The sequence below is a fragment of the Cervus canadensis genome, chromosome 7, assembly GCF_019320065.1.
Source record: "Cervus canadensis isolate Bull #8, Minnesota chromosome 7, ASM1932006v1, whole genome shotgun sequence".
Taxonomy (NCBI): domain Eukaryota; kingdom Metazoa; phylum Chordata; class Mammalia; order Artiodactyla; family Cervidae; genus Cervus; species Cervus canadensis.
Window position 1 is genome coordinate 42545060 of NC_057392.1, and position 25797 is coordinate 42570856.

Sequence of the window (25797 nt, forward strand, 5' to 3'; positions counted from 1 at the left end):
TGTTTATTTATGGAATTAGCGTTGAGGGCAGGAAGTAAAGTACATGAGTCAGAAGGCCTAGATTAAGAAAGATTAAAAAAAAAAAAAAAAAAGAGGAATCCTGTAACTGCTGCAGGTGGCTCAGTGGTAAAGAATCCACCTGCCAATGCAGGAGGCATAGGTTCAATTCCTGGACCAGGAAGATCCCCTGGAGGTGAATATGGCAACCCACTCTAGTATTCTTGCCAGGAAAATCCCATGGACAGAGGATCCTGGTGGGCTAGAGTCCATGCAGTCACACAGAGTCAGACAAGACTGAGCACGCATACAACTTCTGCTGCTGCCTTGCTGATAAAAAGCTTTGGGACTAGAAATAGAAAAAAAAAAGTAATCTTAGGAATATGCTATGGTAATTCTGTGCTATAAAGTAATTCACCATTTGTGTGTGTGCTCAGTCACTGAATCATGTCTGACATCGAAACCCCATGGACTGTAGCCCTCCAGGCTCCTCTGTCCATGGAATTTTCCACATAAGAATACTGGAGTGGGTTGCTATTTCCTCTTCTAGAGGATCTTCCTGACCCTGTCTCTTGTATCTCCTGCATTGGCAAGCGGATTCTTCGCCACTGAGTCACCTGGGAAGCCCAATTCACCATTTACCACTCCTCAAAAAATTTGATAGTAGTGATCTGTATTATTCAAATTTTTAAAATAAAATTTTAAGGCACTTCCCTGGCAGTCAAATGGTGCAGACCCTGCACTTGCACTGCAGGGGACATGGAATCTGATTCCTGGTCAGGGAACTAAGTTTCCACATATAGAAGTGGTGTGGTCAAAAATTTTTTTAAAAAAGGGAATTCTTAGCTTTTTAACATTCTACCATATTAAGTCTGGTCCATGGACATGCATATGATCTTCTTTCACAGGTGTCTATGAGTAGCAGCCTTGAATGTTGATGAACCATGAATGGAAAATTTTTGAAACATTAGCTAGGAATGTAACAATGTAAGGAAAGTGTAAAGGTTGTAAAGGAATTAGTAGTTTCAGTCACTGGATTGAGCTGGGAATTTTGAGTTTTAGACATTTCTAACATGTTGATTCAGGGAAAATCAACTCTATATCTCTATCTCCAAATCTGTAAAATATATAGTTTATATCTGTGCTCCCTCTCAGATCTAAATTCTATTAAAAAGTTATTTTATAAACTTGCTGAAGGATAGAGAAGGGGGAAAATTAGAAATATTTTGGTTTGTAGAAAAAAGAATAGTCTGAGGAACTTTAATATTTAACTTTATTGTATATTATTTTATTATATATTATTATCTTTTTATAAAAATGAGTCATGATTTCCTATCAAAATGGAAAGGAGAGGGAAGGCAGTAGAAAGAATATGAGGAACTTGTACTCTGGTGTGATTATAAGAACAATACAACTTTCCTATATCATTTACCTGGGGTGGTGAGTTTCTGCTTGTTGGAGTGTACACCATGTGTAAAAGTTGATGAGCAGGGGAACTTGAAGCCACCTGTTTCCTTTTCATTGGCTGAAGCCCTCTCAGAAAGATTACCACACTCTCAGTGGGGTGGCATTGTGTACAGCTCTGTATTTAGTCCTTGGCAAAGCCAAAACTGGATTTAGATTCAAGGTAGGCAGCTTGTAACTAGTTCAGGGAGATAACATTTGTTCAATGTTATATAAATAGTTACAATTATATAAATATAAAAATTATATAAAATTATATAAAATAAAAAATTATATAAAAGTTACAATTGAAATTACTTCAAATATAGCAAAATTAAAGGAATGTATTTACCACAGAACATACGTGACCCTTCAGGTAAGTAGCCACAATGTTGTCAGTATATGGGAATTGTCAAGAAGTCATTAGGAATACTTTCAGTAATTGAGAGAACGGAGAGAAGCATAATTAAAACTGTACTAGAGATTCTTGTAATCTTAACTATTTAGACTAAACATATTTTTTCTAAATTAGAGAATTTCAACTAACTTGTGAGGTAAGGTAGAGGAAAAAAACAAAACAAAACAGTGGACTGCAGTTCTGCAGATTCCAGCTCTGCCTAAGTTTATGATTTACACTTCTAGACTTCTCTTCATCTTCAAAATAAGCTGGTGAACTGGATAAACTGCCTTCCAGATCAGTTAACAAAGAATCAAATTCTACTTCTCCCTCATCATTTTGGATTTCATGTACTAAGTCTGACTTCACTTGTTCTGGAAACACACTAAAACTTAATTTTTGGTTTTTAAATTTCCATAGAAAGTCGAGAAAATTCCTATAATCGTTCTAGAAGCTCTAGCATCTCCAGCATTGACAAAGATTCTAAAGAAGCGATTACAGCACTATACTTCATGGAGTCCTTTGCTCGGAAAAATGACTCTACCATCTCCCCTTGTTTGTTTGTTGGAACTAGTCTGGGAATGGTGTTAATCATCTCCCTAAACCTACCTTCAGCAGATGAACAAAGATTTACAGAGCCAGTCATGGTATTGCCAAGTGGTAAGAGTTTTCATTTATTCCTTCACTGCTACTTTTTCAAATTTATATAAATGTATTGTAAAACATTTAACTTGTTTTCATCTGGAGCAAAGATTTAAGTATTCTGGATGTTAGGAACTATTGAGAACTTTATAAATCATATCTATCCCAACTATTGCAGTTTACCTCCCTGAAAGGCAAAAATTTTCAACCATTTCTATGGTAGTAATCTGTGCAATTCCCAACCTAAACGATGCCTTGGGAAATAAGTTTCTGAAAAGCATTTAAGAAAGTCTTAAGGCAAAAGTTTAAAATTTTTAATGAATTGAAGCATTTCTCCAATGTTCCATGCCAGATAAGAACCAATGAGTGTTTTACATTATCCCTGAAGAACTCAGATGATTAAACTAGAAGCATTCTGACTTGAGCTGGCTTTCTAAATTCTTTGATAATCTCTTCATCTTGTTTTGAAGCCATGCCTCAAAATTTCTTCCATTTTATCCTAGTACCTAGAGAATTTGACCCCAGTTATGAGTACTGCTGCTGAAGTATATGTTGTATTCTCTTCCTACTTTTTCCCTCTTGAAGAGCTGTGATTCCTTCTGTTATTCCTTTGAGTATTTTAAAAGTTATTCTTATCAATAACTTTTACTCTTTTCCATATATGAAAAAACTATCTGAAAAACATTTCTAAAGTAAAAATAATTTTATTAATATATAGAATGAAGGATTTTTTTAAAAGAACACATATGGTATGATAGGTTAGATAGACTTGTGTTTTCTTTGTTAACTGGTATGCTAAATTCATACAGATGGATTGTTACTGTGGGAAGAATATTCAGCTCTCTACTAGTGAGGCAAAATCAGATAAATATATTGTGTGTGTGTGGCCTAAACAACACGGGTTTATCTTCTCACACTTCTGAAGGCTGGAGGACCAAGATTAAAGTGCTGGCAGGCCTGGTTTCTCCTGTGGCCTCTCTCCTTGGCTTGCAGTTGGCCACGCTCTCACCATATTCTCACCTGTCTCTCTATGTGCTTGTACCTCTGGTGTTTCCCCGTGTATCCTCAGGTCTTAAGAAGACATTTGGATGAGGGCCACCCTATCAGCCTCATTTTAGCTTAATCACCTCTTTAAAGGCTTTGTCTCAAATATGATCACATTCTGAGGAACTGGGGTGTAGGCCTTTAATGCATGAATTTGATAAGGGGAGGAGGGGAAAAGATCCTGCCCATAAAATGCACTGTATTTTAAAGGTTACTCATTAGCATCACTATATTTTAATTGTAAACATATTTCACAGTAAGAAAATGTCTTCTACTGTATTCCTAATTTTAAGGAAATATGAATAATTCTCTTATAATGGTTGAGAGAGAGCCAGATCAGTAAGGTCATAATGATTTTTTTAAGTTTTAGTTCAATCCATTTTTTAACTCAATAAATTTTTATACAGATTGGATATCTAATACATGGCACGTATTCCTCAAATATTTAAAGGTAAAAATCAAATCCCAGTATACACAAGTGTACAACTGTGAGTGAAAGACAATTTTCTAGTAAGAGATAATCTAAAAAATATGGTTTTCTATGCCACAAGCATAGAAATAAATAAGTCTCTGGAACTAATTTAATGAATCAGAACCACAGGAAAGTTCTTCAACATTCTTAGCAAATAGACTTGAAATGATGGCAAAAGACAAAGTGAGTATAGATTTAACTTAATAGTTGGGCATCTGGTTCATAAATATTTGCAAACCTCCTTAAAGAGAGATAATGGGAAGCTATCTTCTCCAAGTTTCTATGTCAGCCTTCTTTCAAGACTTTGGTTATTATATCAGTATCATTTTATCATTTTAACAAATGTACCACACAAACACAAGGTGCTAATAACAGAGGAAAGGACAAAGAGGGCATATGGGAACTCTCTCTACCATATGCTCAATTTTCTATAAAACCCAAGACTGCTCTAAAAAAAATTAAGTCTATGAACTTAAAAAAGCAGAAAACTGAGTCCAGGTTCAGATTTGTTTTATGGTTAACTACTGAAAGAGAAAAAGCCCAATTGGAAGGCATAATTTATGACAATAAAAAGAAAAAGGATGGAGTTCCACAGAGAAGACAGAAAGCCAATTCAGATTTAAAGTAGAAAACTCATCCTCTCCTCCCTCACATCCTACTTCCTGACTCCGTCTTCACCGTCTTCCCAGTATCTACTCTACATCACATCCCTGTTCCACTCGTCTCTGTCCTATTGTAGTGCTCTAGATTATGGGAACCATTTTAAAAGGTGTGAAATTAGAGGCATTTCCCTCTTTCATAACCAGAGCTAAAGTGGGTGATGTGCTTTCAGGCCCTGAATGGGTTTTCCTGTCAAAACATTGTTAAATTACCTTTTATCAGATGGCCTAGAAAAATTTATCTGAGTTTAGCAATTTCCTGAAAATACAATCCATTTTGAAATTTATTCATCCGTTTTTTCAACATATGTTTCCCAAGCTCATACTAATTAATTAGGCACTGGGCATACAATGGTGATCAGGACACAGAATGATTTTTATTCTCGGATTATTTGCAAGGAAGAACAAAAGTAACCAGAAAATTACAATAAGGGAAGTAAACAATACTGTGGCAGGATGGGAGGGGGGATTTGGGGAAGACCTCTCTCACAAAGCATCTGTCTGAGGTGGAACAGGTTTAGAAGGGAGCTCTGCACAGTACTGATATTTAAGAGAAATTCAGGAAAGCATAAAAAACCTAGAGGTAGCACAGTTGAGTCAGTTCTAATGAGATGGAAGAACTAGAGCCTATTATACAGAGTGAAGTAAGTCAGAAAGAGAAAAACAAGTATCATATTAACGCGTATGTATGGAATCTAGAAAGATGATACTGATGAACCTATTTACAGGGCAGCAATGGAGACACAGAACAGACTTGTGGACACAGTGGGGAGGAGAGAACAGGACAAATTGAAAGAGTAGCATGGAAATGTATCCAGTACTGTATATAAAGTAGAGAGCCAGTGGGAACGTGCCATATGACACAGGGAGCTCAAACCATTGCTCTGTGACAACCTAGAGAGGTGGGATGGGGTGGGACATGGGAGGGAAGCTCTAGAGGGAGGCGAAATATTTATACCTATGGCTGATTCATGTTGATGTATGGCAGAAACCAACACAATATTGTAAAGCAATTATCCTTTAATTAAAAATAAACAGATTTTTAAAAGGAGACCAAAAAAAGAAAAACAACAATCTAAGGGGTAAAAAGAGCATGAAATAGCTAAAACTTAGAGCTATAATGGTGCTGAGGCTGGAAAAACAGGCAGAGGAATAGAGGACCTTAAGACCACGATAAGGAGCTGGAAGAGACTTCCTAGATCTCTGGGGGTTTTTTTGTTGTTGTGTACAAAGATTGTGATATGATATGCTTTTTTTCTCTAAAATACTGGTGGTTAAATTTTGTAATTGTAAAAAAAAAAAATTGTAATTATAAAAACTCCAAATACAGAGGAAGGTAAGTGAAAATTCTGCCACGAGCAAACTCTCCCCCTTGTCTGTCCCATCTCCACCTACCATAATTCTGCCCTTAGGAATTTTACTCTCTAACAGTAATTCTGTGAGAAATTTGCTGAGATTCTAACTTTAAAGCTCCTTTATTGAAGTATAATTGACATACAAAAAAATACATATTTATTGTATGCAACTTGATGAGTCTGGAGATAAGTAAACATCCATGAAACTATCCACAACCTATGCCATAAACATATTCATCACTTCCAACAGCTTCCTCCCCCTGTAATTTTGAGACTCATTTTAAATTTTATTTCATTTCTGTGTAAGGCTTTGTGCTACCTGCTAACAAATTATTCTGTAATTATCAGTTCTGCCACATGAAGTGCCTATCACTGATTTGTAAAAAAAATTATTTTCATGCTTCAATATCAAACTCAAACTCATGATTAAACTGAAGATTCTCCATAATAAATTCATTCTCTTTACCCCTGAACTGTTTCTTCTTTCTATTCTTCCTGTTTCTGTTAATAGTTCCACAATACTACCTAAATGACTTCCATCACTTCCATTTCTTTTATGATTCCTTTTACTTACTGCCCCTGTACTGGTCTTAATTCCAGTATTGTCTTCATCTCCTGATTTTTATGCACCATATTCTCATACCTTCACTTACCCATAGAAGCAGTTTTTTGGAAATCAATGATCTCTATAAGCTCAGCCTTGTTCTACCTCTTTAATCTGATTTCCTGCTACTTTCCAGCACCAGTTCCCTGGTCCAGCCAGTCTTATTTCTTCTCTTCCCATTTCTCTTTGCCACCTGTCAATCATCTATCATTGTTAGATGTCATATGAGCTTTTATATTTGTTGTCAAAATTTGGAAAAGTTTCTTGGGAGCTATAGGATTTGAAAGAATTCAAATTTTCTACAGACTAGCTTTTAGCTCCATCCATTTTAAATTTGAAATCTTGTTTGTTCAACATTATTTATTTCTATTGTTGACATAACATATAATTTGTAATGCTCTTCAGCCCTGCACTTTCATATCAGATTAATGAGGAGTTGTATCACAGTAGTAGGAGTTTTCCTGGGAGCCATCGCTATACCTAGGACAGCAGTAACCTAGACAGGGTAGTGACAGTGAATCATCTGTTAATAAATAAACCTACTAAACTCAAACTAAATGCATCTCCATCTTTTTTCCTCTTTTCGTATACTGAGGATATGACTCTAACTTACTAATTCAGTTTTTGATTATGTATTATATAAGCTTAGGTATGTTTTCATATGTATATTCTCAACACTGTAAAAGTATACCAGAGATTATCTTCTTACCTTTTTTAACTTATTTTTCTTACCATATTCTTGTTTTGTCCTTTGCCTGCTGACAGATTATCTCATAGACTTACCCTCTACTGTAGACTTCCTAGCTTACTCCCTATGTCAGACTTACTTGTCAGCATTTAATTCCTTTAAAATCCAACTATCTGATGAAGAACAATTAACTTATGCAAATGTACAAATGAGCAAATGTGCTATCTCTCAAGATATAATATGAAGCCAGTTAATAGGCTTTGTCTGGAAATCAGTTAGTTAAAATAAGAAGGATATGGTTTTTAATCTCAAGTCTACACCTTGATGAGAAATTTCATCACCTGATTTCTATGCATCATATTCACTTAGGGCCTTTCCATATAAGACATATATATTTTAAACATATTTGTGAAATTCATACATTATATCTTACAAACTTCATTAAAAACAGATACAATATAAAAATATAGTCCAAATGTAATGATTGTATTTGACTGAACAAGTAAAATCACAGCCTAATACAGAAAAACAAACATACTCTCCACTTGCACCAGCTCTATTTGTTGTTTACAGTTCTTATTACTAGTTGTACTGAATGTGTTTATAGCAATTCTATTTTTCCCAAAGTAAATATACTGTCACTTGAAACTGCTGAGTATAAAGTATGAAATCTGAGTCTTTAACAGCTAGACACATGGAAGCTATTAAGATTTTTAGATATTAAAAAAGCAAAACAAAATGCTCTCCAAAAACAAATGAAATCTCACATACCATTTTGTCACATGTTACTGTCATGAATTCAAACTTTTGCCGGAATTTCTTCTTTTATGGAGAGATTAAAAGAACATATCTCTTTGTCAAAATAGAATGATCTAGATATATAGTTCTTAATACAGTAGGATAACCTGGAAGAAATGGATAAACTCCTAATGACATACAAATATCAAGACTGAATCATGAGGAAATAGAAACTGAATAGACTTGTAACTAAAAGGATATTTGATCAGTAATAATAATAAAAACTCTAAACAAAGAAAAATCCACTTCTCTTTTTTAAAGGACTGTTTTCACATTAACTTATCTTGGTTGTCTGGACAACAAATTCTCATCAACAATATGGAAATGTGAACTAAAGCACTAAATCACTGCATTTTAGAGTGACAGAACACCTAGAGATTTATTCCAGAAGCCATCACTTTAATCTGTGTCAGAACCACTTGAAGGGTTACAGCATAGATTGTAACACTCTGGCTCCATTCCCAGAGTTTCTAATTCAGTTGGCCTGAGGTGGAGTCTGAGAAATTGTTTAACAAGCCACAAGTGATACTAATACAAATGCAGTTTTTCGTGCTGGGATGAAAAAACAACAGCCCTCCCTCCTCCTGGGTTTTTCCTTTGTGTCTCCTCCTCCACGTTCACACAATTACGACACTCACACCACTTCTGACACCAGATAAGTGGAGGCCTTCTCTACAAACAAGTCTCTGAGATACCAGCTGAGTATTCCAGAGTTTGACTAAATTTGGACACTGTCCACATGGAGGTGGTCCCACAGGGTAACGGCTCTGTAACCCCCTTCAGATGCCAATACCAAGTCAAGTCAAGGTTGTCACCTATTCTTCTGACCAAGAAGACCTGAGGCTTCCACAGCCCCCTCCTCTAGTTCAATCAGTTTTCTAGAGCCACTCACAGAACCTCAGAAAAACTTTTACTTACTGTTTAGCAGTTTCTTATAACAGGATATAGCTGAACATCTGATGGAAGAGATGCATAGGGCAAGGAATGTAGGGAGGTACATGAAGCTACCACTTCCATGCCTTCTCCAGGAGTGTCATTCTGCCCACACCACTACTTGCTCCTTAACCCGGAAGCTCTTCAAACCACCACCACCCCACTTTTGGGTTTTTAATATGGTTTCCTTACACAGATGTGATTAATTAAACCGATGGTGATGGAATTCAATCTCCAGCTTGTCTCTCTGCCCCAGCGGTGGGGGTAAGGCTAAAAGTGTTAACCTTCTAATCACCTGGTTGGCTCCCCTGGCAACCAGCCCCCAACCTTAGGTGAGACTCCAAAATCACCTTATTAACTTAATGAAAGACACCTGTATTGTTCTTGTCAGGCAATTCCAAGGATTTTAGGAGCACTGTACCAGAAACAGGGATAAAGACCAAATACATATGTATCATAAATCATAACATCATGCATACATAATATGGTTAATCACAATCCTGGTTCATAAGTTTAATTCTACTTTCCAGGTGGCTCAATGGTAAAGAATCCACCTGCCAGTGAAAGAGATACAGGAGAGATAGGTTTGATCCCTCAGTCGGGACGATCCCCTGGAGAAGGAAATGGCAACCCACTTCAGTATTCTTGCCTGGAAAATCCTTTGGACAGAGGAGCCTGGCAGGCTACAGTCCATGAAAGAGTAGGACATGTCTGAGTGACTGCACACACACAAACATACACTTTATTTCTATACCTGTGTAGCTGAATATGGCTGGAGAAAAATAATCAGACTAAGTAGTCTCATTTTGAAATAAATCATCAACAACCTCTGGTGGGTTCCTCTGTTGCTGGGGGGTCACATTATAATACTTTAGTCTTCTCTCCACCCTTAACAATTACATACTTTCTCCACTCTCCTCAGAGCTCTAACACCTTCTCCACTGTTTTCAATCTCAGTAATGAACATATCTTCTTTCATTGAGAAAACAATCAGATGAGAATATCAGCAGCTGCCACCATCACCAAGATTGCTACCTTCTTTTCTGTTATTGTGACTAAACTGTGTAAACTCCTGACTTGGTGAACATCTCCACTTATACACTAGATTCTATTCCCTTTCACCTACATGAGAAAGTCAATCCAGCAATTTTTCCTTTTTCCTTTATATATTTATCTACTAAATCAGCATACATATATAAATCAGCTGTTATTTCTCCCATTAAAAGAGAAAAACCCTCCTTGAATCTATGCTCCAACAATGCCCCATTTCACTTTTTTTGTCTTTAGTGCAAGATTCCTTGAAATATTCAAGGAATATTATTGTTATATTCACTATTTTCAGTTTTATTCTCCCATTCTCTTGAGTGCATTCTGATCAAACTTTCTCTCACACCAATCAACAAAAGCCTCTACATAGGTCATCACTGATATCATTGCTAAATTCAATTCTCAAGTCACATCTCACCTGAAATATCAGCAACATATTGCACAGCTTACCATTATCCCTACCTTACAACATTTCACTTTTCATTTAGATTCCAGGATACGTTATTTACCCAATTTTCTCCCTACCTCTATAGCTATTCCTTCTCAGTCCCCTTCACTAGTTCCTCTACATTTCACTGGACTTAAAATCAGCATGCTCAAAGACAGACTCCTTGAATCTTTCCTGTTTTCTATTTATATCCAAACCCTATATGAAATCAGTCGGCCTTACTCCTTTTTTTCTTTTCAGCCTTACTACTTTAAATTCCACTCGTAATCTCGTGGGTCATATATTTACATGTATAGTCTGGGTCCATCCCCAAATTCCTGGTACAGGTATCCAGTTATTTGACAGCCACTTGGATCTAATAGGGTTTCCCTGGTGGCTCAGACGGTAAAGAATCTGCCTGCAATGCAGGAGACCCACGATCAATTCCTGGGTCAAGAAGATCCCCTGGAGAAGGGAATGGCAACCCACTCCAATATTCTTGCCTAGAGAATCCCATAGAAAGAAGCCTGGCTGGCTACAGTCCATGGACTCGCAGAGTTCAACAGGACTGAGCAACTTACACTTTCACGTTTCACTTTTGGATCTAATAAGTATCTCAAACTTATGTCCCAAACTGAGTTCCTAATATTCCTTTCTTCCATAGTCTTTCTGTATCTATTAATGACAATTCCATCCTTCCAGTTTCTCAAGTCAAATACTTGTTGATTGAATGATTAAGATTTTAGTGGGAAAGACCAATAATTTGGAAAACTAGGGTAAGGCACACTTCTAGCCAGTAAGACCTCTTTTAAGAGGAAAATCCTCATTACTTATCTGTGAATTATTTACTGTAGACTGAACTGTTAATATTTTGTTACAGAAGTTCTTAAATTTAAGCTTCCTGTAATGTGTATTTCTAAAATAGTAATAGTAAGGTTGTAATTCTGACTTGCTTAAGCTTTCTTTTTTTTTTAAAGTTAGAAAAGACTAAAGACAGAATCATAAGATTAATAATACAGTGGTGGGATTCTCAGGTGGCTCAGTGGTACCAGAGCAGGAGCCACAGGAGACTTGGGTTCAATCCCCGGGTCAGGAAGGTCCTCTGGAAGAGGAAATGGCAACCCACTCCAATATTCTTGCCTGGGAAATCCCATGAACATAGCCTCGCAGACTACAGTCCATGGGGTTGCAAAGAGTCAGAGACGACTAAGCACACACGCAAACATGTACAGGGAAAACTTAAACCTTGTATAAAACTAATGAAAAGAATAGAATCAGGGCATTTACTATCACAAATTAGGAAACAAAGCAGATATTTGGGCAAGGCAACTTATTAATAAACAGTCATTTTGATACTGACAGCTTTGTAAGCATCAGGCGTTAAGTAAAATGGCTTCCAAAATGTAGATTTCTTGTTTTTTTAACCTACTTTAGGCTATCTCTAAATTGAGGGTGTTAATAACTTCAAGAAGTTCTCCATGGTGTGCAGCAATGGAAATATGGGAGCTTTTTTTCAGGGGGGGGGGGAATAGAAGAATCACTCCTAGATTAATATTAATTAAATCATTCGTCATAGCCCTTGGCAGATATTTTTCTTCTTGGTAGGTCTTTCACACCTTGACCCTCAGATTAAAGCACCTGAGCCCCTGCTCCCTTATCCCTGTCAGACATCTACAGGCTTCTTGGTTTTAAAAGTGGGTTTAAAAACACAACTGAGATGTTAAAGCATCTAAACATGTTATTTTGAATTTTATAAATTTTATAATTTAATAAATTTTTAATACTTTATATTTTCTAAATGGAATGTGCTTGTATAATACCCTTTCCAAGTCTCTGGTGCATGTACTCTTGAGGTATGTCAGCCTGGGATAGCTTCCTTACTCTCTACATGCGTGCTCGGTCACTTGATCGTGTCCAGCTCTTTGCAACCCCATGGACTGTAGCCCTCCAGGCTCATCTGTGGAATTTTCCAGGCAAGGATACTGGAGTGAGTTTCCATGCCCTCTTCCATTACTCTCTACACGATGTCAAAGAACAAAGAAAAGAAAAGGCTGCTCAGGCACTGCTTAGGGAAGAGTCTGGAAGTGTCCAAAGGTCAATCTATCCCAAGTTACCTCCTAAGCCTTTGCAGTATCCAATCTCTGGGACTGGTAAAAAATCGCCCCTAGGTAATAATCTGGCATGGATGATCAACCTTGGAGGATCCAGGTGAGTAAACCGTTTTTCTGTATAAAAGATGCATAAGCCTGAGTAAACACCAAATTCAGTTTGTTTTTTTAAAAATACAATCAAAATTGCTAGCATGAACTGGATATTTAAATTTCATGAAGCATTCTGAGTATTCATTTTCAGAAGAAGAAAAATAGTATTTTCCAGTGAATAAGTCTATAAAGAAATGGAATCAGATGGCATGATTATCTTTTCAGTTGAAGTTATTCAGTAAATTAAAATTGTAAATTTTCTGAAATTTGATTTTTTTTTTAAAAGAAAAAGTATTTTAACAAATACTGTATAGTATAGTGAAAGGATACTGGATTAGGAATTAGGAAACTTGAGTTCCAGTCCAGGCTCAGCCACTAATTTGGTATGTGTCTTGGCCCAAAACTCATCATCTTTCTGGATCTGTTTTCTTATTAACATAATGAAAGGATTTGGTGAGTTGATGTCTTAGACTCCTTTTAGCATTTACCCGTTATGATTCCAAGTTATTGCAGCTGATAAATTTACAAATCTACTGATTTATGTGTAATATGGCAATATTATGACATTATAAATATAAATTATCATAATATTAAAAAAAATTTATCACCCATAGATGAATAGCACCTGTTTTAGAAAGAATTTCATGTGCCAGTGATATGGAATTGTTTTTATAGGTACATTCCTCTCATTGAAAGGAGCTGTCCTAACATTTTCCTGTATGGACCGAACTGGTGGGTTAATGCAACCACCATATGAAGTTTGGAGGGATCCAAACAACATAGATGAAAATGAGAAATCTTGGAGAAGGAAACTGGTCATGAACTGCCCCTCTCCATCCCAAGAAATAGGAGATCATCAGTACACAATAATCTGCTCAGAGAAACAAGCTAAAGTCTTCTCACTGCCTTCTCAGACTTGCCTCTACGTTCATAACATCACAGAAACATCTTTTATACTGCAAGCAGATGTGGTGGTCATGTGTAACAGTGCCTGCTTGGCATGCTTTTGTGCCAATGGGCATATAATGATAATGAGGTATGTGCTGTCTTTATAAATTATCTGATAATCGTAACAGTGCAAACAAGGTACCATTATAAAAAATATATGCGTTACATGCAAGATATTATTAAGAAGCCATCTGAGATCGTTGTTTCATTATGTTTGTGAATGTTTTATTGCTCAACAATTTGAGGAGAGTCTGAGTTTATTTCAGGTTTTGTTTGTTTGCTAAAAATGCTTTGCATTGTGAATGAAATATATATGTTAACTGCCATCAAGGAATCTAAGGAAAGAGTGATTCTCCAGTCATTCACACATTCATTCAACAAACATTTATTGAGCACCTATCTCCCAGATGCTATGTTAGGCACAGGATATATGAAGACAAATAAACCACAAGGAAAAGAAATGAACTGTTACCTTTACTATGTTTCATAGCACACACAAGAATTTTCTATACAGAATTTAAGTTTATCCTTACAATTTCTCTAGGACATAGGAAATCAAGTATTATCTGCTTCCTCTACTTTACATATGTTAATAAATTTGCCTGAGGTTGCAAGTCTAGGAAAAAGTGAGATCAACACTGAACAGTATACTAAAAATCATCCCTATATTTTAACCTGCTGTAGACTACACATTAAGAAATACACATGGAGGAAGAGTTTGGGGTGGACTTTTGAACTGAAGTTATAGCTATATTGAAGGCTAGGTAGAAACAGATGTGAGGGAAATTTTCTGAATGTAAAACTGATTGGTTGTGAAAGATAATGGAGGTCGTTAAATCTCAGGGTAAGAAGAGAACTTAAAGGTGAAAATTTTTTGTCATGAACTTCAATAATAGTGATGTCACTAATAGATAAGAAAGTCAAAATAAGAAAGTCTTATTTTGGAGAAAATAAGTCTGAGAATGAATATTGGAATATGAGGTGCTTATATGCCAGCTTGAAGAAGTTTAGCAAGCAATTTACGGTCTAGATTCTTAAAAAACAGAGGTGGGAGATTCAGCTCTGGAAATCATCTATGTAAATCATTAGTGAAAGTTTGGCAGTGAATGAAATCATTGAAGATTGTATTAAAAAAGAGGAGAAAGAAACTGATCTGGGGACAAAAATTGAGGGAGTGAGATGCATATGTCTACATCTATATAGTGGCAGAAAGAAAGGAAATCCAGCAAAAGAGACTGAGAAGCAGTCATCAGAGAGCTAGAAAAAGGATCACAGTAACATAACTTCATGAAAAGGATAGAAGAGTATCCAAAAAAAAAAAGGACAGAAGTCTACCAGAACGATGATCAAGAGTTAGAACAGAAAGATCAAAGAACTTGAGTACAAGAAAAAACACTAGATGTAGATATTAGTGACATTTGAGAAAGCAAATCTTAGGAGCACAGTGAAGAGAAGAATAAATTTCAAGGGAGACAAGAATAGAGGCACTGGCATAGATCAGGGATTGACACACTATACCCCCACGCAATATCCACCCTACCCTCCACCCAATATGATACTGTATAGCCTGCAAGCTAAGAATGGTTTTTACATTTTCAAATTGTTGAAAAAAGCAGAGAAGAATATTTCATGATATGTGGAAAGTATATGAAATTCACATCTCAATGTTCATAAAGGTTTGGGGAACACAACCACACCACTTACTTATATATTGCCTATAGTGTGTACACAACAGGCAAGAGTTGAGTAGTTGCACCCAAGACCACATGGCCTACAAACCCTAAAATATTTACTATCTAACTAAAAAAGTTTGCCAACTCCTGAGACAGAGTATTCTTTTGGGAAATTTTGGTAAAAAGATGAGAGATAGGAAAGTAGTTCAGGAGTGAAACTGGGATTTTGAGAGTGTTTTTATTGTTATATTTTCTTTAATAGGGGAGACATGAGTAGCTTTATAAGCCAAAGAAAGGTAGTTAGTGGAGGAGGCAGTTTTGAAAAAATAAAAATAAAAACAATCATTTACAGTCTGCTCATTCTCTTATTCTTTATCTGATTTCTTTTCTCAAATTCTTTTTAGAGATTTCTGAAGAGGGCCATTTCAGTCTTGTTTGAAAATAATGACTTAACTCCTAGACACACCTTAGAAGGGGGAAAAAAAAATGTGTGTACACTCCCCCAAGCTCACATTTAGTCACTCAAAATTTTTCTTTTAAATTCAAAGACATTACAATGTTGTCACAATTAAAATTTTAGCTTGATAGTGATTTTAGCTTGATAGCAATAGTGAGAATCCCAGAAAAAGATCTACTTCTGCTTCACTGACCATGCTAAAGCCTTTGACTGTGTGGATCACAACAAACTGTGGAAAATTCTTCAAAAGATGGGAATACCATACCACCTTACCTGCCTCCTGAGAAACCTGTATGCTGGTCAAGAAGCAACAGTTAGAACCAGACATGGACTAGCAGATTGGTTCAAAATTGTGAAAGGAGTACGTTAAGGCGGTGTATTGTCACCCTGCTTACATGCAGAGTACATCATGTGAAATGCCACGCTCAATGAAGCACAAGCTGGAATCAAGACTGCGAGGAGAAATATCAACAATCTCAGGTATGCAGATGATAATGGCAGAGAGTGAAGAGGAACTAAAGAGCCTCTTGATGAAGGTGAAAGAGAAGAGTAAAAAAACTAGCTTAAAACTCAACATTCAAAAAACTAAGATCATAGCACCCAGTGCCATCACTTCATGGAAAATAGATGGGGAAAAATGGGAACAGTGGCAGATTTTATTTTTTTGGGCTCCAAAATCACTGTGGACAGTGACTGCAGCTATGAAATTAAAAGATGCTTGCTCGTTGGAAGAAAAGCTATGACAAATCTAGACAGTATATTAAAAAGCAGAGACATCACTTTGCTGACAAAGGTCTGTATAGTCAAAGCTACGGTTTTTCCAGTAGTCATGTATGGATGTGAAAGTTGGACCATAAAGAAGTCTGAGTGCCTTAGAATTGATGCTTTTGAACTGTGGTGCTGGAGAGGACTCTTGAGAGTCCCTTGGACAGCAGGGATATCAACACAGGCAGTCCTAAAGGAAATCAATGCTGAATATTCATTGGAAGGACTGATGCTGAAGCTGAAGCTCCCATATTTTGACCACCCAATGCAAAGAGCCGACTCATTGAAAAAGATGCTGATGCTGGGAAAGACTGAGGGCAGGAGCAGAAGGAGGCGACAGGATGAGATGGTTGGATGGCATCACTGGCTCAGTAGACATGAGTCTGAGCAAACTCCGGGAGATAGTGAAGGACAGGGAGCCTGGCGTGCTGCAGTCCAGCAGGTTGCAGAGAGTCAGAAACAACTGAGTGACTGAACAGCAACAAAACAGCCAATCAGTAAGACACCTGAGATGTAGCATTCATGTGGATGTGAAAATTCTGATCTACTGTTTATAACTAATTCTGTAAGTCCCAGTCATTAATCACACCTTCAGTATAGGTGCCATAAGTCAGAGGTGATTTTCATTTTCTGTGTATAGAGGAAGTAAAGGAATGGGGAGGAAAGCCCCTCCATTCCCAGGCATAGTGAACTAGGTGCACATCAGTGTGTAACCTCAGACCCAGGAATTCTGCCTTAAAAAGAGACAATGGACCAAGTATGCAGGCAGCCACTTTCTAGTTGCAGTGTTTCTGCCATAATAAAAGATTACCACAGTAGGAACCTGTGAAATTCTGCACAAAGCATTTTGAAATGGCTGGCCAGTGCATTTAATCCAACCTTCAAGGACATCTGCTAAGTAATCTGTGTGGATTAAAATAGAACTGTACCATAATTTTTTGTGAAAATTATTTTACATGAAGTTCTAGTTTACTACCATTGAGACTTCATAAAAAGAAACCACCATAAAATAGTGGTATAAAATTAGTTTTATGTAAAGTTCACTATATTTTATCTACAGAAATTGAAAGCTTCTAACAACTTGATATTGAGATGTGGATTTGGTTCTTTCCATTCAGCCTACCTAGTCTTCGCCCAATGTTAGATGTGAATTATTTGCCACTGACAGACATGCGGATAGCACGGACATTCTGTTTTACCAATGAAGGACAGGCATTATACCTAGTCTCTCCTACTGAAATTCAGCGGTTAACATACAGCCAAGAGATGTGTGATAATCTACAGGTAGGTCATTTATGAATAAATACTGAACGTGGTTGTAAAAAGAGAATGAGAGCGATGTCTGAAAGCTCAAATATTATTAGGCTAGACAATAAACATGCCTGCCCTAGAACATGTTTTGAATATATGTTCACCCTGGTGATGCTACCAAGTTCTAGTGTGGTTCCAGATATACACAAGAAAAAAAAAAATAAGAAAAAAGGGGATGTGGGAGAATGTGGAGATCATATATATCAATGGTTGTTCTGTTTCTTTTATTATTTTGCCTACAATTCAGAGTTAATAGACTTAAAAAAAAAAAAGAAACCTTAATTGTGGGCCATACAAAATAAATATATACCCTATAGGTTAGAAATGGGCATTTGCCTTTGATCATAGTAGTAAGCAGAGCTTAGAAACAAAATAAATATAAAATAATAAATAAAATCTTGGATAAGTAAATGTCACAAAATTTTAAAAGACATCCTAGGGATTTAATTGGTTTCTCTCCCTAATTTAGAGAAAAGAAGACTAAAATTCACTACAATATAGAGGTTCAGAGTATAAGCTCTGAACTATTTAAGTTGCATTTTGCCTACTCGTATCACTTAGATTAAGTAAAATAGCCAACTTGTATGTTCTACCTTGAAGCATTACTGTGAGAATTAATTAGAAAGAATTCATGTAAAGCACTGAGAAGAGTGCCTGGAACATACTAAGTTTTAAAAATAAATAATAATAAACGTTATTCAACATATACTTAAGTTTTTTATATGCCTATTACTTGGCTGGGCTGTAGGAGTACCATCACAAACAAGATACCAGTCCCTACCTGCTAGTGTGGAGGGAGAGAGAAATAGATAACCGCAATATTCTGGAAAATGGTTGTCTGTAAATGGCTGTGCCAGTGCTGGAGAGACAAGAGCGGACTGGGTTAATGGACCAAAAGGGAAGGGGTACTTAGAAAAAGGTTGTGAAGGATGAACAGGAGCTGTCCATAGGGAATAGATGGCTGGAGGTGGGAAAGGTAATAATATTCTTGACAGAACAGAGGCATGTGAAAGCCCCAAGGTTCAGCAAACTGCTAACAAAGTACAGAGTTGGGAAGTGGAGAGAGGGAAGGAGTGCTGATGGAGACTAGTCAAGAATAGAGCTTGGAACACCTTGTAAACTCCTTAAGAAATCTGGCATTTATCCCCAGGACAATAGGAAGTCATTGAAAAGGTTTAGCTAATTTGTTTATTAAAACTAATATTCTGGTTGCAGTATGACTATTTGTTTTGAAGAGTTCAGGCTAAAAGTAGGGAGAACAATTTGGAGGCATTATTTTTTAAATAATTAAGGCCAGAAATAATAGTGGCTTGAAATAAGACAGCCAACAGTGATAGAGAAAATTAGCATATTCAATGACTATAAACTGATCAGTTGGATTGGAGGGTTATTAGATAGAGTAGTGAAGAAAAGGAAGGAATTAATAATTATTCCTGTATTTCTGGGTTGGGGACCTAAGTAGATGGTGTACCCATTTCCAAAGAGAAGGGATTTGGGAGGAAAAGCACAGGTCTAAGAGTGAGGGGGGGAGATGATGACAGGCATCCTGCAAGTTCACACACAAACTGATACTAGCTCACAGATCTTACTTTGGATTGAAGTTCCTCCAAACCCATGGTTCTCAAATTTTAGTCTGCTTTAGAAAGACCAAGGGCTTCCCTGGTGGCTCAGATGGTGGTGGTCTGCCCACAATGCGGGAGGCCTGGGTTCAATCCCTGTGTTGGGAAGATCCCCTGGATAAGGAACTGGCAACCCACTCCAGTATTCTTGCCTGAAGAATCCCATGGATGGAGGAGCCTGGCAGGCCACAGTCAGTGGGGTTGCAAAGAGTTGGACACAACTGAATGACTAACACACACAGAAAGACCAAAGCAAGTTAAAACATTTTATAGCAAGTTAAAAGTTAGAAAAAAGTTAGAACAAGTTAAAGATAACTGGAGCATATCTATGTAAATTCTGATTAGTATCTGGAATAAAGCCTGTGAATTCTGTAATCAGGATTAATCTGTAAATTAATCCTAGGGTGAATATTAGCTTCCTATGCTTTCTAAGTGTAGAAGGAAGAAGACAAGAGGTCAGAAAAGTGAATATTTTAGGATGCCAGTTCTTGGAAAAGGGAAAGGAAAGGAGGAAGCTGGAGGAAAAAGTGCCAGAGAGAGGGAATTGGAAGCTAAGCAAAAATTACCATGAAAACATAAGGAGAGCATTTTCATGATGTGCTGTAACCTGCCACCATGTTATCTTTTGATCTATTAATTTATTCTTAGTCTAATGCTCTTTTCTTTAAATTTGATATAGGACATGCTGGGAGATTTGTTTACTCCTATAGAAACACCAGAAGCTCAAAACAGAGGCTTTCTCAAGGGCCTGTTTGGTGGAAGTGGACAAACATTTGACAGAGAAGAGCTCTGTGAGTAAACTCCTGATTACAAACTGTTTCAAAAAACAAATGACCTCTTTCTGGACGAGGACTTTGCTTCTATACCATGAAAATTATTTGTTTACCAAACATGAATAGAACTGGTCACTTTGTTTTAGAAATAGTTTAACTAAAAATAGTACATGTAACTCATACAAATAACGAGTAAGCTAATAAATGTGTCATTTGCAGGTTGATAAGACCTGCAAGGCAAGGTGAAGGCACTTGGTTACTTAGATCTGAAAAAATGTTTTTGAATCTGCCTGCCTCTAACTACTTCTAAGTGTAGAAGAAAGAAGACAAGAGGTCAGAAAAGTGAATATTTTAGGATGCCAGTTCTTGGAAAAGGGAAAGGAAAGGAGAAAGCTGGAGGAAAAAGTGCCAGAGAGAGGGAATTGGAAGCTAAGCAAAAATTAGGAAAAAACTTCTAGGAAACAAATTCTTTATTCAGAATTCAAGATTTACCAATGGTACAGAATAAATCACTTAAAAAATATCTGCCAGAGACTCTGATGAACAATAATCAAAACGCAGTAAAAAGGAACATTCTCAGAGAGAAATTAAGATTTTCCAGATTCTATCACCCACTATGTGGTCTCTACATATCAAAACTACTTTTTCCTTGAATTTTTAACTATGAAAAATATCTTAAAAAAAAAAAATCTAGGTGCTTCCATAAATGAACTATTATTCAACTATAAAAGGTAATGACATTTGATACCTGCTAAACATGGAAACATGTTTACCTTGAAAACATCATGCTAAATTAAAGAAGGAAGACAAAAAAGGCCACATATTGTATTATTCCTTTAGTACAAAATGTTCAGAATAGACAAATCCATAGAGAAGAAGTCAGTAGTTGCCAGGGACCAGGGCAAGGAGGGACTAATGGGTACAGAATTTCTTTGGGGGGGTGATAAAAATGTTCTAAAATTAGATAGTGGTGATAGTTGCACAAGTCTGAGAATCAGTTAAAAACTACTTAACTGTACACTTACAAAGGGTGAGTTAATGAATTCCCCGGAGGTACAATGGTTAGGACTAGGAGCTTTCACTGCTGTTGTCAGGGTTTGATCCCGGGTCCAGACCTAATGTCCCACAAGCTATGCACCACAGCTAAAAAATTGTTTTAAAAAGATGAGGGGGGGGCGGGGGGGGGAGGGGTAATGGTTGTGGTGATGGGGTGGGGGTGGTAGCGGCAATGAATTTTATATTTGAATTATATCTCAATAAGGCTCTTATTTTTAAAAAACTTAATCTAGATTCCACTCCTAATGTTACATCCTGGGGACTGCTCACTAAATTTTTTATAAGATCTATTTTTCAATTTTTAAAAGTTCAGTTCAGTTCATTCGCTCATTCCTGTCTGACTCTTTGCGACCCCATGAATTGCAGCACACCAGGCCTCCCTGTCCATCACCAATTCCCGGAGCCTACCCAAACTCATGTTCATTGAGTCACTGATGCCATCCCACCACGTCATTCTCTGTCATCCCCTTCTCCTCCTGCCCTCAATCTTTCCCAGCATCAGGGTCTTTTCAACTGAGTCAGCTCTTCGCATCAGGTGGCCGAAGTATTGGAGTTTCAGCTTCAACATCAGTCATCCCAATGTACACCCAGGACTGATCTCCTTTAGGATGGACTGGTTGGATCTCCTTGTTGTCCAAGGGACTCCCAAAAGTCTTCTCCAACACCACAGTTCAAAAGCATCAATTCTTCTGCACTCAGCTTTCTTTATAGTTCAACTCTCACATCCATACATGACTACTGGAAAAACCATAGCTTTGACCGGACAGACCTTTGTTGGCAAAGTAATGTCTCTGCTTTTTAATATGCTGTCTAGGTTAGTCATAACTTTCCTTCCAAGGAGTAAGCATCTTTTAATTTCATGGCTGCAGTCACCATCTGCAGTGATTTTGGAGCCCCCCAAAAATAAAGTCAGCCACTGTTTCCCCATCTATTTGCCATGAAGTGACAGGACTGGATGCCATGATCTAAGTTTTCTGAATGTTGAGTTTTAAGCCAATTTTTTCACTCTCCTCTTTCACTTTCATCAAGAGGCTCTTTAGTTCTTCTTCACTTTCTGCCATTAGTGGTGTCATCTGCATATCTGAGGTTATTGATATTTCTCCCAGCAATCTTGATTCCAGATCGTGCTTCACCCAGCGTTTCTCATGATGTACTCTGCGTATAAGTTAAATAAACAGGGTGACAATATACAGCCTTGACGTACTCCTTTTCCTATTTGGAACCAGTCTGTTGGTCCATGTCCAGTTCTAACTGTTGCTTCCTACCTGCATACAGGTTTCTCAAGAGGCAGGTCAGGTGGTCTGGTATTCCCATCTCTTTCAGAATTTTCCAGTTTGTTGTGATCCACACAGTCAAAGACTTTGGCATAGTCAATAAAGCACAAATAGATGTTTTTCTGGAACTCTCTTGCTTTTTCGATGAAACAACAGATGTTGGCAATTTGATCTCTGGTTCCTCTGCCTTTTCTAAAACCAGCTTGAACATCTGAAAGTTCATGGTTCACATCTTGCTGAAGCCTGGCTTTGAGAATTTTGAGCATTACTACTAGCGTGTGAGATGAGTGCAATTGTGCAGTAGTTTGAGCATTCTTTGGCATTGCTTTTCTTGGGGATTGGAATGAAAACTGACCTTTTCCAGTCCTGTGGCCACTGCTGAGTTTTCCAAATTTGCTGGCATATTGAGTGCACCACTTTCATAGCATCATCTTTTAGGATTTGAAATAGCTCAACTGGAATTCCATCACCCCCACTAGCTTTGTTCGTAGTGATGCTTCCGAAGGCCCACTTGACTTCACATTCCAGGATGTCTGCTCTAGGTGAGTGATCACACCATTGTGATTATCTGGGTCGTGAAGATCTTTTTTGTACAGTTCTGTGTATTCTTGCCACCTCTTCTTAATATCTTCTGCTTCGTCAGGTCCATACCATTTCTGTCCTTTACTGTGCCCATCTTTGCATGAAATATTCCCTTGGTACCTTTAATTTTCTTGAAGAGATCTCTAGTCTTTCCCATTCTATTGTTTTCCTGTATTTCTTTGCATTGATCACTGAGGAAGGCTTTCTTATCTCTCCTTGCAGTTCTTTGGAACTCTGCATTCAAATGGGTATATCTTTTCCAAAGTTACTTCATTAAAATTAAGTAAAACTGAGTTTTATAAATGATGGGGAAATTTTTAATTTTTTAGAAAGTAACAAAGTTTCAACGTATGTGTATTAATGCCCATAATGCATATATACCCCATTTTCTAGTATATACACAGACACACAAACACACACACACTCAGATTTAAAAAAACAAAAAACAACTGAGGGCTACAAAGACTGATAGGAAGATGAACATGGAAGATTTGGAATGCCCAGCTGGGCAGAAATTTAAATAAATCATCAGACCTGAAATTGGAACAGATATGGAACTAATATGGGTTAAATATGAGATCACAATAATATTGAGTATACCAATGCAGTAATGTCAAGAAATGCAATTATGTCATACTGTATGGACCCCTCCCCCACATACACAATAAAACATGGTAACAATGTCTCAGTCTCTTTCATAGGCATTTTTTGGGGTAAATGCTAACATTTCCAAATACATATATAACTATGATCGGAACAAATATGTCTCTCCGTGAGAATTATGACAATAAAATTCAATATAAGTACTTTGTTTGGTCATAAGCCTGACTATACTTACTTGAATCACTGAAAAAGTGTTTTAAATTGCTATTGCTTGAACTCCCAGTTGGGGAAGCTTCCGCAGGAAAAGCGTCACGCAGCCTCGCACAGCACATTCCTGGACCAGGTGGTATAGAAGGGATGAAAGGCGCTGCTGGAGGGGTGATGGGAGAGCTGACTCGTGCACGGATCGCACTTGATGAGAGAGGACAGAGGCTAGGAGAGCTGGAGGAGAAAACTGCAGGCATGATGACCAGTGCAGAGGCATTTTCCAAACATGCACACGAGGTAAGCTGTCTATGAAAATATAAGCATCTTCATCCAGTAATAACTTTAAACATTTAGGTTCTGCACAAGAGAGCCTAAACAAAGATGCCACTCTAAGTAATCATGTGTGACAGCCAAGGTAACTGGGACCTTGTTGTATGTATTATAATTCTCCTTGGATTGGGGAGAAAAAAAGTGTTTTTTTTAAAGTATTAAATTAATACTTCTTTACCTTAGAAGATGGCTTTAAAGAAAATTATCTATTGGTTCTGTACTTAGGTTTATTATACGATCCCCGGCAAGAAGGTGTGAGGGGCAGCAGAGGCTGAATTCACACATTCCTTTTTGTCTCAATCATTAAAAATCATTTCTTCTCAGGCAAATCTTTAGAGCTTGACTGCAGTTCAAAAATATGTCTACAGTTTATTTCACAATATAAAGGTCGTTTTAGAAGTTTTGAGGTTTTGGTATGTATGATGTGCTCAACATGAGCTTGGATTAGCACTTTTAAATATTTTTTAACATCTTATGTGACTATTTTTTCTTTGCAGTTAATGCTGAAATATAAGGATAAGAAATGGTACCAATTCTAAACTTCTAAAGAAGCTATGACTGCTTTGAGAAACCATTATTCAGGGAAACCAAATTTATTCCCAGCATCAATATTCAACTGCTAGAAGCCAGTTTCTTCTACAAAATGTTCCATTATAGTCCATCTGAAGTTATCATAAGGGAGACTTATCAGAGACATTGTGCAACCCAAGGCTGGAATCCTGGTTAAAATCCCAAGATATGGCTGAATTTGCCTTTTCCCACATGGAATGGAGCTATCATCTTGGCATGTTGTTTGCTAAGGATTTACATTTAGGAACTACGGGGAGTCCTTCTGATTTGAAAAAATCCTGTACAAACAAAAAGCATTAATGCACTTAATGAAAAAAAATTGCATGATAAATTAACATCTTAAGAGGAAAAGAAAAAAGCATGTTGTGACAGAAGAAGAAAAAAGATTTATGGTAAACTATTTTTATAAATTGGGCCACACCTGACAATTAAAAAAAAAAATCTGCATTAGAAGATATCAGTGCATTTCCAGTACATTTGCAATACCCAACTTACAAAGCAAACAAAACCAGAGTTTTCTTGTCATCTATAACTTTCATTATATACTAGGATATTATTGAATTCTTATGTCAAGAGTCTGATTAACATTGTTCTTTCTCCATAATATTTTACATTATTCACAGTTCTCAGTCATAATCAAATATAGCCAGTACAGTAAATTATTCCTAACACAATTATTTCCATCACCTTCAGAACAAGTTGCTATTTTCAGTCACAACCAATGCAGGGTGGGGTCACCTTGAAGCATATTTTCAGCTTGGCTTATACTCTGCAGGGGAGTTGACAATAGGTTTGGGGAAACTAGACTTACAAGAACAATGCTGTTAGCTTTGAGAACTGATTTCACACACTCTGGTTTCAGTTTCTAAAGTGATATATTTTTAATGCTCCATTTGTATCCTTGTCTGCCAGTTACACAGTA

At 37.0% G+C, this 25797-nt stretch overlaps 1 protein-coding gene across 12 annotated transcripts in view; it reads left to right on the forward strand.

The window, feature by feature from the left end:
* Positions 1-25797, forward strand: part of STXBP5L (syntaxin binding protein 5L) — a 339029-nt gene extending 313232 nt beyond the window's left edge. For 11 of the 12 annotated variants that reach the window (XM_043473078.1, XM_043473077.1, XM_043473079.1 and 8 more), the window contains 6 exons: positions 2258-2497; positions 13383-13743; positions 17669-17834; positions 20160-20271; positions 24052-24272; positions 24803-25791. In XM_043473078.1, the coding sequence (XP_043329013.1) occupies positions 2258-2497; positions 13383-13743; positions 17669-17834; positions 20160-20271; positions 24052-24272; positions 24803-24844 (1142 nt within the window). In that variant the 3' untranslated portion in view covers positions 24845-25791. Of the gene's footprint in view, positions 1-2257; positions 2498-13382; positions 13744-17668; positions 17835-20159; positions 20272-24051; positions 24273-24802 lie in introns of all 12 variants that reach the window. The other variant, XM_043473085.1, reaches the window with a different exon arrangement.